This window comes from Erithacus rubecula (assembly GCF_903797595.1).
Source record: "Erithacus rubecula genome assembly, chromosome: 3".
NCBI lineage: Eukaryota > Metazoa > Chordata > Aves > Passeriformes > Muscicapidae > Erithacus > Erithacus rubecula.
The window spans coordinates 25,130,397-25,146,699 of NC_136689.1; the positions used below are offsets into that span (position 1 = coordinate 25,130,397).

General features: G+C 41.4%; 1 protein-coding gene across 2 annotated transcripts in view; it reads left to right on the top strand.

Moving 5' to 3' along the window:
- COLQ (collagen like tail subunit of asymmetric acetylcholinesterase) overlaps positions 1 to 16,303 on the top strand; it is a 40,449-nt gene that overhangs the window by 3,295 nt on the left and 20,851 nt on the right. The window contains exons 2-6 of one of the 2 annotated variants that reach the window (XM_079300162.1): positions 8,975 to 9,087; positions 10,844 to 10,939; positions 13,528 to 13,572; positions 14,346 to 14,372; positions 15,736 to 15,807. In XM_079300162.1, the coding sequence (XP_079156288.1) occupies positions 8,975 to 9,087; positions 10,844 to 10,939; positions 13,528 to 13,572; positions 14,346 to 14,372; positions 15,736 to 15,807 (353 nt within the window). The remainder of the gene's footprint in view (positions 1 to 8,974; positions 9,088 to 10,843; positions 10,940 to 13,527; positions 13,573 to 14,345; positions 14,373 to 15,735; positions 15,808 to 16,303) is intronic. The other variant, XM_079300163.1, reaches the window with a different exon arrangement.

A 16,303-nucleotide genomic window follows, 5' to 3' on the forward strand; every position in this document is an offset into this window, starting at 1 on the left:
TTTTCCTGAAGAAAAAGAACATTATATCTTACTGGGCATTAGGTTCATCCTCTTTGAGTCAGGAAGGTGTAATATTTGCAACCAGACTTCATGTGGCAGAGCTGTGGTGATGGACAAGGTGGGCTGTGTGGGCAGCACAGAGAAGGAACCTTGGGAGCATCTGTGGTGCTGTGCTGTGGGGGGAGAGCATCTGTGAGAGAAACAGCAGCAGAGAAAGGACACAGCAGCAAGGGATGATTCCTGACATCAAGGGAGTTATGATCAGGGCTGTCCTTCTATAAAAGGAATATCTGACCCCCATCATCAGGGTTTTGTTTTCTTTTCCCTGCAGGAACCCTAACTATTGTCATAATGGACAGCAAAGATGTCAGGTGGATGTATTTTGTTTCTAAAGGGAGTAATTGTAAATATTTATTTATGTAAAATCACAAGAGAATGACTTATCAGAGTGTTTGCAGGACACAGAAAGTTGCAGAAGGAATTTGAAACAAGATGAGAAGAAAAAGCTTGAAAACTCTCAAAAGGCAGCAGTCAGAGTCTGCTGGGGAAATAGCCCAAAGAGTGACTAGCAAGCAAAAATACCAGATCAGGGAAGGAAGCCTGGCTCTGCTCTGTAAAATCAGCATGGGCCCAGGAGGTGCTGATCATCCTGATACCATTGGTTAGTAGGTTTCTGATGGAACAAACATAAGCAGGAAAGCTGTGGTTAGATTAAAATTCCTGATGGAAATGAGCCACTGGCAAAGGCTACAGCTTCATTAGAAGAAGAAAAACAATCTTTGGCCTTGAGAGAGCAGTCACCTAGCTTGGAGCTGAGTAGCCTAAGGTCTTGGGGCAGGATGTTTGAGAGTTTCTGTCTTGTTTGTGATTCATATGAGCCTGAAAGGGCCCCAAAATATTATTTCAGTAGATTTTCTGCTCAACTCCAGAGAAGAAAATACCCTTGGGATTAGCTGTTTTAACTTGATAGCCCAAATGGGTAGTTGAAAAGATAAGCCAAAAGGAAGGCAGAATGGATACCCTTCTCAGCTGATAAAGAAGACAGCTCCTGGCAGCCTCTGGGGAAAGGCTTGGACTGGTAGCAAATTAACAGCTTAGTATGGTGTGGTTACTGTTGCTTCAAGTTAATGGGTCTTTAAATAAGCAGAGTTTTAAAAAACACCTGATTTGACTTTATCTGTATATTCTCCCCTGGCAGATATGACCTGTGAAAATCCCAAACTGGCTGTCCTGCTCAGGTCAGTGTAGACGTACTCAGGAAAGAAATCACCTTAGGACTCACAGACCCCTCTGGTGGTGTATGCTGCAGCACCTGTGCTGAGTGAGGTGAGAGCAGAGCAGCCACACTGGTGACAGCCTGTCTGGGACCCTGTGCCAGCATCCACCTTCTCAACAGCAAGGGCAAAGGGAGCACTGATGTCACCCAGAGCAGCCAAGGTGCCCCAGGGATGTTCTGAAATTCACAGAGAACAATGAGTAGGAGCCCACTTGATCCTGTGGGTTAGAGACAAGGAAAGGACATCAGAGGCAGCTCAGGAGGTTGGGCATTTGCCTTGCAGCAGAAAATAAATATCAGAAGAGGACATAGCCTCTAGTGAGGAGCTGGCACTGTTTGCAGCAAAGGTCCTTGAGTACAGCCCTGGTCTTGCATGCAGGGGAAGAAAGGGGCTTCTGATGTGTTCATGGCATTACTGGTTGACATGGTGCTTGTCTTGTCAAAAGAGGTACAGGGATAATGCAGATGAAGGGAAAGGGGTCAGTGCAATGCTGTTGAAGTTGAATACCATGACATTCATTTGTTGGATTGTGAAGAAGTCTTCCAGCTGCCAGGGACAGAGGTTGGTGGAGGAGCTGAAGCCATGCCTGGTTGGCTTTCCAGCAAAGGAAACAGGAACTGAGGTTTTCCTATAACCTATGAATGCTTCTGACAGCATTTCCCAAATGGGAACCTCAGCTGAAAGTGATCTGCAGCTGACAGGGAGATCCAGCTGGTCCAAGCTTGTACATGCTGTACCATTGCCGTAATGAGGATGGCACTGCCTTAGTCCATGGGTATTGGACATGCTGGGGAGCACTGGATTTTTGTCATGAGCAGACTGAAAGGTTGAGGCTTAAATTCCAGCACAGCAAAGCAAGCTGTTTCAAAACCAGGTGTTTTCACTGAAAGGATAGAAGCTCCACCAACAAGCAACACAAAGCACTGCAAAAATCAGCTTAGTCCCAATGCAGAGTACAGATGGTGCTTGCAGGCCTCTGCCTTTAGTACAGACAGTTCATTTGGGGGTCTGTCAATATTTCCAAATCCTTGCACAGGAGGGGAACAGTCTGTGGCTTCACATTTTAGCCTCCTTGCACTTGACAATCTGTTTCTTATCAGACACTGAGACTTCCTTTGGGTGGGCTATTGGTACAGAAGCACCAGCAGTGTGACTGTAGCAAAAGAAGCTGCTAATCTTAGTTAAAACCATGGAAAAGCATCAGTTGTTTTAGACAGGACATTTGTTGTCACAATAGACCCTGCAGCCTTTAACTCCTGGTGCCAGGATGGTGCGTGGCTGCAGAATCAGCTGAGGTGCAGCACAGCACTCAGCCAGGACACAGTGGGAGATCTGTCTCATGCTGCAGCTTAGAAGATAGAAAAAAACAGGACAAAACCTTCAAATCCAGAGGGAATTGTTTGAGGAAGATCATAAATAAACAAGAGAAGAAAAACTACAGGAATGAACAGACCCCAACCTAGGTGTTCTATTTCTTCCCTTCTCCTCTCCAAGGAATTACACCTTTAATGGAAGGGAAATTGTGGGGACTCTTCCTATAGTCACACACCTGTGATGGTGAAAGAGCATCTGGGAAGACAAGATGGGTGTAGGAAAACCACAGAGGAGAACTGAGACATTGTAGGGAAAAAGGTTAACCATTTTCCTCAGGAGCTAGCAAGAGGGTATGGATAGATGTAGGCTTCTGGGGCAGCACACAAGCAAAGGCAGTGCTACAATCTTAGTTTTCTTCTACCCAGGGAAGTGATTAGGGAGTATTTTTATCAGCTTCTTAAAAGTGCAAAGTTAACAATTTTTTACAATACATTATAAATTTGGGGATTTTGGTCAAAGGCAGAAGAATAAAGTCGGCTGGCCAGGGAATCTGTTGCAGCAAGGGAGACACGAGGAATTAATCTAGTTGATGGCAAGAAACTTTCAAAGAAGAATTGAGAGGCTTTTTCTGAAGTCATTTCAAGCACACAGCAACACCCACAGCCTCATGGGGATTGTCTGGGGCTGTCTGAGCATATGGTGGAACAACATCAAAGTCAAGTACATGTTTGATCTATGCCAGCACTGACAGATTATGATCTTGCAGTTGCAGAAGGGTGGAACTGGTGTCTCTCAGCTTTGTTGCTACTGATCTTACACAAAGTGGGAGAGGACTGTGTGGCAGTGAATGACATGCAGAACTCTTTGAGGGCTGATGCAGCAGTCATCCTGCTTTAATCTTTAGGGCTTCAGGCTCTTCTACAGATTATGGTAAATTCTTAGGCTTTAATACTCAGAGTATTTATGTCATTGCTCTGGTGTGATGAGCAGTTGAGTTTTATGATCCGGGTTGAGATGAGATACTGAAGTTCACCAGATTGACTGGGAGTTTGTTTCTGGTACTGTAATTGAATTATCCCTGGATTTGGGGGACTTGCTTAACTCCTCTGTGCCTGAGTTTCTCATCCTGAGATGAGAGTGATGGGGAGTGCATGGAATTGTCAACATTTTTTAGCAGTGTCTAGAGCTCTGGAGCCCTGCCAGTGAAAGGCAATAGAAGGAAGATGGCACTGAATAGCCCTGTCATGGTTACTGGGATTTATAAGACAGGGGTTTATTTTACAAACCCATTTTATAATCCACTGAAGTGTTATACCCATCACATTTTACTGGGATTTTTCATTGTTTTGTGAAACAGAATGCAGAGCCAACACAAACAAATCCTCCTCTCTCTCTCCCTGCACTGATCTCAGAATTTTCCTTCCACAATCAGTCTGAGAGAACAGTATATAATCTTCTGGCATAGGTGTTATCCTCATACATGCACATAGACACAGAAAGTGTCCAAAATGTTTACATACAGGGAGTAAAAAGCCTTTTCTTTGCTTAAAAATCCCTCAGGCCCCTTTGCATTTCCACACCTTGCTGTGTCTGCAGTGTTTTCCAGGGCTGACCTCAGAGCTGCTGAGGGACATGGGCTGAATGTTGGGTGGGGGTGGAGGACAGAGTGTCCTGGCTCCTGTGGCCAGGTGAATATCCAGACCTGTCATCCAGGCAGTGTGCCAGGATCGTGCTACTGTCAAGCTTTGGGAACACTAACTGATTTTTAAAATGCATTTATTTATTTATTTATTTATTTATTTATTTATTTATTTCAGTTCCTGAGTGTGCATCAGCTGGTAAAGTACTGCTGCCACAGCCTGTGGCTCTTCAGAGATTAAAAATAAAGCACTTTCAAATTTTTATGAGATTTTCTTGACTGTGCTAGGTTAACCTTTAGAACTTAGTGGTGTTTTCAGCCTAAAGAATGCTATGAATCTATTAAAAGAAACTTGCAAGGTTTCATCTGGATTTCTTTATCTTTTAAAATTAATTGAAATGATTTCTGATCTGTTTTGTCCTGTTTCTTAAAGAGTCTGAAGCCCATCTTGAGCTTAGTAGCAGTGGAGAGCTGCAGCTCTGTGTCTCATCTTGTAACTCCCATGGGAATTTCATGGGTCACCACCTCCTCCACACAGACACCATTACCTAAGCTTGATATATTCCTTTGGCATATTTAATCTGGTCTGCAGGAAAGAATATATTTAGGCCACCAACTATAAAAGTCCAAGTTCAACACTGTGCTGAGAAATGCAGACAATTAGCTAACTTGACTGTTCAACCCAGCTCCAAACACAAGCTGTAGTCTCATCTCTGTTTTAAAGCACACTTTGGGTCAAAAGGTTTCATAAAACACACTTTAAAGGAGCATATATTGGTAATGCTGGCACTTATCTTTGGGATTTTGAAGGAGAGCTTAATACCTGCATCTGCTCTGTAAATAAAAGTTCCTTTAACAAGCTCTTTTCCTAATTTAAGAGGAAAATGTGCCCAAGTTGTTAGCAGTGGATGTACAGACTGGGGCTGGGTGTCTGTGGCACCCTGCTGTCCTTGCAAGGAGGCTGAGAGGAGCCTGAATGAATGGCCACAGAGCAGATGAAAGGCTCAGTTTCAGCTGGACAAGCCCACATTCATTAGCTGGCTGGTCTGCCCAGCTCATTTGTTATGAATTCTGAGTGCCCCCCGAGGGGAAGAAGCCTCTGTGATGGGTGTGAGCCATCAGAGGCTCCACCAGCAGAGCCCTGCCTGCCACAAGCTGGGCAAGCCACCAGCCCTGCTGGCAGGGTGAGATTTTGGATAACAGCTCGGCTTCCCATCAGAGCTTGCTGGATTCATGTGGTCATAAATAGGAAGGGAAACACATGCTGAGAATCCTTTACCTTTCTTGTCCTTTCCTCCTGGCGTTCAGCCTACAGTTTTGTGATTTTTAGGATGAAAGTCACTTTCATGGTTTCTTTATGATTTTTTGTTTTTCAAATAAATCCTGTAAATCTGATTTGAATCCAGGGCAGAATATTCCTGGTATTTCTATTGCAGCTGTGGGGTTGAAGATTCCTCTAGAATCCTCCCTAGGAGGCCTCACAGACCTCATATGAGCCCCACTCCAGGGGACTCAGCCTGGGTGAAGGCTCTTCTCTGGATCTGTGTGGTACCATCTTGAATAAGAGTTCCCAAATTCCAGCTATGGTCACAAGAAACCTGCAGAAACAAAAGGAAACATCACACTTTATCTAAAGTATTCTGTTTTCTGAAGATATCATTAGCAGTATACACATAGTTTTATAAAGTCACTTTCTTGAATTGGATTAATTTATAGCCTTTTACCATAAAAATAACCTGAGAATGTAATCTCTTTGATTTCAAAGGTGACTATTTTAGTTTTTATGTTCTCTGAAAACAACTGCCATTTGGACAAGTCCTAATAGCACTTTTTAATTCTGTCTTTTTTCTTATTGAATATGTTCTTTGGCATTGAAGTTGTTGAAAGAGCAGCTTCTGTATGAGATATGTGGACGCATGCTCTGTGTAGGCAGGGTCTTCATATTTCACAGAAAACTATGACAGCCTATTCTGGGGCTGAGGATTTTTTCCACTGATGGGGACTGGAGTATTCTGAAGCTGTGTTTAGCAAACAAAGCTAACCTGGAGCCTAAAAATATGCATTGCATTTGCAGAGGGCCTGCAAGGCTGCCAAGGTAACCTTTTTGTGATATAAATCAAGGCAATACTGTAATGGTTATACAACTTGGACCTATGGCAGTTACTGACAAAATCCATACCAAAGAAATGTGGTGCTTTCTGGAAGATCAGATCACAGCAGTCATACCTGCAGACCCTTGGTGAATCATCCATTTTTTTGCTCCCTCTGCTGTCATATCACCTGTCATGTCTGAGTAGGGAAAGTTGTTGGGTCTAAAATAAGTCTTTCCTTCAATATTTGCTTGACAAATGCACCTTCCAGAGCATAGCCAGGGTTCCTGATGGAGCTCCTGGAATATTAACTACCCAAGTCATTACATAATTGATACCTGTGCTCTATAGCAATATCTTTACTATTAATGGTATATAATTACTTGGTATATAATAATAGTGCCTACCAGAATTTAGTATCTATCTATAGTAATAGCATCTATTAGTAATAGTGTCTAATAATATCTGTAGTGATGGTATCTGTTGCTGTTACTGGTTGTTAGATTTTGCTTGTCTCCACATTGAGATCAGTTCTTGCTCTCACTGTTCATACCAGCAAACCCAGAGTGGGCTTCAGCCTAACTTGTGTTACAGTAGCACAAGATGATAAAGGCTGAAATCAGGGGCTATTTTTTTACCCTCTCTGTTAGGTGTAATGTTTTTCCACAATAAAGCTGTTCCACGGATTTTCAGGTTTTTCTTCTAAAAAGGAGGATTCAAATTTTTTTATAACTGGAATTTGCTCATGAGGATGTGATAAATATCATATTAGAACTATAGCCATACATCTATATTTAATCTTATATTTGCAAAAAAAAACAATACTTTTTTTTTTTCAAGTAGTAGTACCACTGCAGTAATATAAACCTTTTTCTGCAGAAAACTAAGCCACATCAGGCTAGTTTTGATATTCTTATTCTTGTTGAATGATTATAATCCTACTGAAATTTTATCTAGACTGTGAAATGAGGTGATACTAAGAAAGATTATATTGGAATATGGTTTAAAATAAAATAAGAATCACACTTTATGCCCTGTTAAATTACAAGCTGTCCATTACCTTACTACTGCACTATTTTGTTCCAATGCAATGCCTTCAAATACAACCCTGAAACACAGACAAGCACAGAAGTTGTGTGTTAAAAATTGAAAAACTTATTTACAGCTGCATCAGAGTGTCTGAATTCTGGCTAAGACTCTTCATATCTTTGTATTTTATTACTTGTAAGTTCTGGAGACAGGTGACTCATATCTCTGTTACTTTTTAAAGGACATAGGCGTTTTCAGTAGGTATTTAAAGCTTTAAATTAAACAATATACCTAATTTTTAATAAATCTTCTGCCTTTCTCTTAAATTGAAGTTTTTAACTGAGTTTCGAACTTGTGAGGAAAAGCTGAGAGAGAGTTTTAATTATGGACCCTTCCAGAATTGTGACTCAGATCTAAAGGTATCATCACAAATAGTGTTATAATAGAGAAAAAAAATCTGGATGACATGAACTATGCCTGAATGCTGCTGAGTCCCACTCCTCTGGGCAGCTCTTTTCTGTGCATCAGGACTGAGAAAATGCCATCTCCATTAATATGGGATGGTGGAACTGAGGTAATGCATTTTCTGAGACATTTGAAAAACAAGAAGTAAGTCTGTTCTTCCCTTACCTTGAGATGTGACTAATACCCAGCCTGCAATTGATTTGCACACAAATCTAGCAATTTCATCAGGTTTGTCTTCCCAGAAACTTAATTTAGAGATTTTCTATTAATACCAGATACTTCACCATAGGCTTTTCTTCTTGGCTCCTTGCCATCCTTCAGTTCACAGGCACCCATTCCAGCTGCCACTAGCCAGAGGAGGAAACTAACATAAATAAATATTTGCTACCCTTGGCAAAGCCTTTGAAGAAGGCTCTCACTCTGATTAGAGGTGTATTTCCCAAGAAGTAAATAAGATTCAGGGGGAAAAAATACAGTGTATAAATGCACCGTGTTAATATCTTCCTTTGTGAATTTTTGTCACAGCTTCTTATATTTTGATGGAGGTTTACCTCTTAGAAAAAGCTAAATACACTGCCAAAACACAGCTGAGGTCCTGTCTTACCAGTCAGTCAGTGACAAAGCTATCAGCTACATTAGGGCTGTGGGATATTTATTGCAAAAATCAGAAATATGGCAACCTGGTTGCAGTTCCAGAGAAAATACAAATAAATGTGCTGTGGAACATCTTTGCACTTCCCACTTGTCACAGAAGTGCCTGGAGTGATTCAGTTCACAGGGAAGGTGGTGGCCAACAGCACTGAGAGAATTCCTGGTGGCAGGTGGGCTGGAACAGGGACCAGAAGATGCCATCTGTAACAGACTGAGGGTAGAGAAAATAAAGAATTTTTGATTCATTTTCTAATGTCACCTATCTGGAATTTTCAAGATTCTACCTGTGTCAAAGCCACATTTAGAGCTTAACACTCTTCATAGCCTTTGGCACAAGAAGGAACTCAGAGACTTAAGGGTCCACCAGGTTTCTTAAATCCCTGCTTGGGTTACAACATTGTGATCAATGCATACAGGATATAGGACAACACTGTGAAAAGGCAACTTCTCTTGGCCTGTAAGAATGATTGTGCTGTTCAAGACAACAGATGTGTGTTTGTATTGAACAGATCTCCCCTGCCTGGAGCAGAAGAAGCAGCTCAGCTGCAGAGCATGCTGCCTCCTTGGCCCTCCTCCACCACCCCTGTTCCCACCACCCTACTTCAGGCACAGCTGGAGCACTGTAAGTGTGGCTTTTTCTTCTTCTACATGAGCTCTAATGACAAAGAATGGAGCATCTCAGCACTAATTTGTGGTGTCACTGAGCAAACCTGGCTGGCTGTGCTGATATGCCTCTGTGATGACAATCACACAACAGCCCAGACTGGGCTTGAAGTAAATATCAAATAGATCAGGGAATGAAATGAGGCTGGATTTGTTCCTGCAGTTAATTCAGTTAACTTAAAGTATTTTCCTTATTTTGTTCTGAAGTCTTCTTAGAGTAAGGCAATGCTGAACCAGAGGAAATGACCATGCAGTAAACCAGAGAGGACAGAAAGGCAATTTTCCATCCTGCACAATGATTTCAGACTATGTGTCCTGTTCTACATCACATTTGCCTTACCTAGCAGATGAAATGAAGGTCCTGAAATCCCCCTGTGGCATTTATTCCTCACCATTTCATTTTGCAGAAAAAAACTTGCTGGTATGCAGTTTTCACTCACCCACCTCTGCTCAACCCTGCCATGTGTGATTTATGTCCATACACACATCCTGACATATATGCACGTGCAGGATACAATGGAAATGTGGCATAGCAATTTGCCCAAGTATTCTTACTGCAGGTTCTGCTAACTGCAATATATTCTCCATCCCAGCATGAAGAATTTTTCTGCCTATTCAATAATACCTATTTCCTAATTTTAATATTCATTTACCATATACAAACATTGCAATTATTGCCAGTGTTCTGTAAATATTGATTAGTAAGATGTCAGGCAGGAAACAGCCCAAGAAAAAGTACAGTATAAAATCCTCCATTTCCTTCTGATTGATCAGGATTGAACTCAGGGTGCTATTTTTTCCAGACCAAAATACACTTGCCTTCACCTTCCTCATCACCTCCCCTGCCTTTGCCTTGATTTCCACAGAAATGAGATCCAAAAACAAGATCTCTTTAGGAACATTGTGTTCAGTAAGAGTAAGACTGGGACCAGGGTCCCTGAGATTCCTGCAAGCACCTTAGAGAGTAATCTGAGCCTAAAATCACCCTTCACACCATCTCCCCATAAAAACATGATATGAAAATAAACAGTTACAAGCAGGGTGGAGCCATGTGAATTAAACTATGAGCAGTTTGTTCTTTGGAGCCTGTAGCCAAAGCTTTACTGGAAAATGGCCTTTCTCTTGGAAGCTGAAGATCAGTTGTTTTAATCCAGTGTTTCTGTCTCAGTGTTCATCTGTTCTTCCAGGGGAGAACACTTTTGTCACAGGACATGAATAAGGCATTTCACTCATGAAAGCTTAACACTGAAGCCAAAAGATCAGACATTCATTGATCATTGAAGGCACTGGCTCTGCTCTGCAGTCAATGAATGCCTCTGGGTTAGTATCTTCTGGAGGGAAGCTCACACTGCCTGTGCCCTCTCTGAGTGAAATCTCTATTATTAGAGCAAAGATGCTATTCCTGGAGAGGAGCTGCTGCTGGCAAAGTGGAACAGAGAGGGCAGGGTCAGGCCTAAGAATAGGCCAGGGTCTCACACTGGCTCAGAGGGGCAGCCTGGCTGTGATGTGACTGTGAGAGGAGGAGGAGGAGGAGGGAAAGGAAGGGGCAGGAGGCTGTGCTGAAGCACTGATATTGAAGCATCCATGAAGATAACTTTGTGACAAGCCCAGACTTCTCCCAAAGGGGGCAAATAAACTCTTTTGAGGCTGCAGTGTATGGTGGCTGGATTTCTATGTGTGGCTGCATGTTCACTCAAATGTTTGATGTTTCATAGAAGCTGGATATGGAAGAGCTGTGCCATGAGCTCCAGATAATACAGGCTTCCTCTCTGCCTGAATCACACTGTTCTGCAGGGCCTCCTGGCCCCCAGGTGAGTGATGCATGTGTGATGAAACCACACCATCCTCTCACTTGCTCCAAACTCCTTAGAAAACTGTGAAACGTGAAAACACTTTTTATTACTCAGCATTCCAGCCTTAATTTCATTCTGATATGACTTTGCATAAATCATGTAGGCTTCTTACCCTATATTCTCATCCCTGCCTTACACACTTCATTCTGTTTCAAGTTCACCCTTCATTTTTGTGGAGTTTTACAGTGGGTAGCACCCATCAAAACCCACAGATGTGTCATCCCTTCCTTCAGAGGCTCCTTGTCAGTTTTTTCTTTGCTTTAGACTCTGTTCTTGTTTTTTGTGAGGACAAGAGCCTGTGGAGTGGATGTACAAGGGATGAAATGGATTGGGACGTTAGTGGAGTGCATCCCTGAGAAGGCAAACATCTACAGTAAAATCAGGGACAAGGAGGGGCTTAGCAGGGCAATGGGGTGGGATTCAGGAGGTGAATCCCTAGCTTGACCTGCAACATCTCTGCCTCTGACTTGCTGGATAGCCTCACACCAGTCTTTTTCTCACTTCTCATTTTCTACAATTACATTCTTTCAGAAATCTTCAGAGGAAGGTCAGAAATCTTAGAATCATATAACAGTTTGAGTTGGAAGGGACCTTTAAATGTCAACAAGCACAACTTCCCTACCATGAACAGAGACAATACAACTAGACCAGGTTGCTCCATCCAACCTGGGCCTTCTTCTTCTGAGGAAATGAACCACCTCTAGAGAGAAGTTTTTTTATTAACATCTCTGAATTTTTGAGAGGGTCATCCATTTGCCTTTCCATTCCAGTTCCCATAAGTCAGTACTTCAGAAGATAATTGGAGAGTCTGAAAATTCCAAGGCGAAAGCCACAAAGTCTTCATTTTATAGAATCATAGGATGGTTTGGGTTGGAATACACCTTAGAGATCATCTAGTTCCATCTCCCCATGAACTTTGTCTTTATTGTTTGGCCATTTTTTCTTTGCTGAGATGCAGGATGAGGAAGATTCATTTAGTTCATGAGAGTGGAAAAGCATGGTCAGAAGTGATGCCCAGTGTTTGCCTAGTTCTGTATTGAGGAAAGTTTGCTCTGCATTATGAAACAGCCTTGCAGTGGGATTGGCCATGATCCAGAGTTGATGTTCATATAAAAAAACCCACTTGTTATTCCAGTCTTTGCTAGACTGTCTTTAAAAAAATAATCCTCTTGATAGTCTCTCTGACTTGAATTGCAAGAAAGTAATTTTAATTCCATTGTTCTACAAAGTCCATTGCTATAAATAATATTAATCTCACAACCAAATGACCTAGATGACTCCAATAACATTTTTAAATAGGGCAGGCTGGCAGCTTTTATTATAATAGCAGACAGTAGGATGGGTACAATATGGCTTTGGAATTTTTAATTACAAATTACAGGGTTGTGCCTTGTACAGGGACAATGACAGAACCAGCAGTCTTTTGGGAAATACTTTTGTGACAATGGCTACCTGCAACAAAATACTATCATTACAAAGAGATATCTAGTAATTACTTCTGAGTTCTTCTTCATGGCTTTCAGAGGAGTTACAAAAGCTCCTACTGTTGAGTCATAGCTGAATTTTAATAAATTTTCATAACAAGGAGAATTAGATCTGTAATGGTATAATTTCAAGTATATTTCCTCTCATGTGTATCCTAAGGTAAAAAGAAATAAATAAAATAAATGTGGTTCAGACTCTTACAGGGTGCATTAATTTTCACTACTGAAAACCTTAAGTAACTCTACTGACTAAAATAGGTGGAATAATTTGTGTGTCATGGTAGATTTTACTCCTATTCATGTACAATCTGATCACATTTTGGACAGTGTAAGACAGGCAGAATCCAAACCTGGAGTGAGAGGTTTTTACAGTGAATCCAATGATTCTCTGATACAGGCTCATGGGATTCTTTTCCTTAGTCATTTAAAGGTGATCTGTGGACCAATGACTTCTAGAAACAAAACTATTTTCTGGTGTCTTTTTTTCTGGGAAAGGTGTTCAAGGTCTCCCTGGATTATGAAGTCTTCTGAAAGGACACTCAGCCTTGTTTGACAGAGAGAAATATTTTCAGAATGCAGAAATGGTGGCAATCTTCCATGTCCATCCCACTCTGCAGAGCCCATCCCACATGTTTTATGCCACTTCCCTTACCACTCCTTGGGCTGACCTCTTTTTCCAGCTGATGTGCTGTCTCCATGTCCTGGTTGCTAATTCTTCAGGACTCTGGTGACTTCTCATCTTTTATTTGCCCCAGGCTTGTTTTTCTCGCAGGTTCTCTTCATTTTTGAGATCCCCCTGCCCTCCCATGCCAGTCCAATGTTTTACAAAAAACGTTTTCAAAGAAGTGTTACCTTCTTGGACCGATGAATCTTTTTTATTTTGTATTGCATGAACTACCCTATATATAAGTGTAATGTTTCTTTAAATAAAAGCTCTCTTTTACTTCTCCATTACACTAAAAACTATGTTACATTGTCCTTTTTGCCACTCTCCTATTGCCCAAATACAACACTGATACCTCACTAATGCAGTTTGATAATCATGTTTATGTTCTTCCCTAGGGTCCACAAGGAATTCCTGGTATAATGGGACCAAAAGGGGAGAAAGTGAGTGTCTGTTGTTATGGAACTTATTGAGGTTTTGAGCAGCAGAGAAGCAGGGGATGATGTTTGTTTTTTACTTTGTCTATTTAGTGAATGGTTTTCCTTATGAATGGAGGGTTTAACTTTAATTTGAATGTAAAGCTATGAATGGCTTGAAGCTATAATTTGAAACTTAGCTTTTCTGTGTTCATTTTCTGCCTTGAAATACATTTTATGTCTTCTTGTGCCTGTGACCTCTGTTTAGGGTATGCTTTGAGAAAGCATCTCAGGTACAAGAGTCAGCAGTCTTCCTGACCCAGAGGCCTTTGAGCTCCCTGTGCCTCTGGGAGGATGTGAGGAGCAGAGCTCTCCCATGCAGTGTGAATTGAGTGGGACAGCTCAGGTATTGAAGCTGGCCTGTATGTTAAGATATGTTTTCAGATGTGCAAAGATTCCTTCCATAATGATGCTTAAAGAGCCTCATAGCTGAAGCTGAGCACCTAATTGTGTGGTTTGTTATAAGAGGAGTTGACTAGATTTAGGGCTGAGAACACAGGAAAGACCAAGGAGCTCTGATACACTAATTTTTCTCATTTTACCTCTGTAAGCACAGTCTTGAGCATGAAGATATTCACAGTGTTTTGTTTGGTTGTATTTGTTTATTTGTTTGTTTGTCTGGGGAGGGGCTTGTGGGTTTGCCTGTTTGTTTTTTAATGGAAATGCATGGAAGCATTGCCTTAAGAGCCACCGTGCTTTGTGTGGTGCCTACAAGACTGATATGTTCCTTTCTCTGGCAGGGGGAGATTGGCAGGCCTGGAAGAAAGGTATGAACAAAGGTGCTGTCTCAGAAATTCATCTAATATTTAATAGCAGCTGCCAGACAAGAGTTCAGGAAAAATTAGCTAAAGTGAAGTTTAGCCTGTTTGTGCTTCTGTCACTGGCACCCAGAGAGGATGGTAGGATCTCCAGGTGCAGGGCTGGAGAGCTGCCCCAGCTGTCTTGAATTTGACAAATTCTCTGAGTAAAAGCACAGGGGAGATTACCTGAAGAGTCTGTGTGGACAGGGGAAGCAGACTATGGGAGCTATTATAAAAGATGCACCAAAAAATCCCCAAAGCAAAATCAAACTTTTTACTCCTCCAAAGTCTAAACAAGGCTCAGCCAGCTACCCCTGAAGGAGAAACAGCCATTAATGATTACCCTTCCAGAGCTCTGGCACCAATGCAATATGCTGACTACAATCCTATGCTTGGTGACATATGAGCCCTGATATATTGTCAAAAATATGTGCCCCTACATGTGATGAAACAGAATATGTTATCTCAGTCACTAAGTACATCCATTTAATGTAATTAACTTTAAAGAAGACAGAAATGCAGGATGAAATCAGAGATATGCAGGGGGTGGTCACTAACTAGGAAAAGAAGTACCCTTCTAATAATATACCAAGGATTTTGACACCTTTCTAATAATATACCAAGGACTTTGACACCAACTACCAATCAGTAATTCAAATAAATATAAAACACATAAACAGAAGAGGCCATTTTCTTTAATCTATTTTCAAATGCCCTACAGTAAACAAAAATATTATTAATACAAATTAAAGGGTTCAAAACAGTAATGTGTTTGAGAGAGTAACATACCAGCCTACAGAAAGTGCTAAACTTTAAATACAGTACATCAACACTCAGTCTTCTGACAAAAATAAGTAGGTTCTGAAAGGGAAGCCACTCAGCTTGGAAATAAAACTGTACAACTCTTGTTAAAAGCTGTCTGGTCCCTGAGAGTTCACTTTTGGCCTTGAATGGTATTTCTGTCATCATATTACCAAGCAGTGTAATGCAGTGGAATAGCATTTATCTGCAGTATTTTAGGAGATATTCAAAGAGTGATTTACAGGCAGCAATTAAAACAGATAAATAACTGTATTTACATATGTAGTTATTGTCAGTCATATTGTACTTAATAAAGAGCAATTATAGCTAGCAATGTAGGAATGTTCAGAGTAAGGACCACAGTAACAGGAATAATTAGTTAAAGGTTTGGTTCTGCTCTCAACATTAATTGGATTCGTATGGATATAAGTATATGTTGGTATTTGTATCTTTTTCACCCTGTCTGCAGCAGTGACCTGTGCAGGAATGGTGTTTTGTGAATCATTGTAATCAATGTTTTCCCTTCAAGGGCAGACCAGGACCCCCGGGTGTTCCTGGGATGCCAGGACCCATAGGATGGCCTGGACCTGTGGGACCCAAGGTAAGGCTAAAATCATGGAACAAACTGTTCAACATCACAGTCTGAACACAAGAGTTGTCTTGGGAAATCTCTGAACAGCTGCCTGCAGGATGCTGGGAAGCTGTAGCAGTGCAAGGACACTGTGCTTGTCCCCTTTCTTACACTGCTCTGCAAGTATAGGGTTAGGTTACTCCACCTTCAGTCCACACCCTGTAGCACTTCTTATGTGGATTAAACATGTCAAAGGGAAATTGAAAATTAATACAGTGAAGACTCACTGGTGTCTCTCAATGACACGAACCAGTGTTTCTAAACTGATTGCCATTGTTATGACTATTCCTTGTGAGGATGACTTTGCCTGAAGGTGTACAGTGAGCTCATGTGATCAGAGGGAAAATACCAGGCTGATATCAAGGGAAAGAGATGACAAACCATGAGAATGGCTGATCACATCTCTGAGGTTCATTCCCATACAAACAAACATTATTTCCTGTTATTTCTATTAACCAACAGAAGA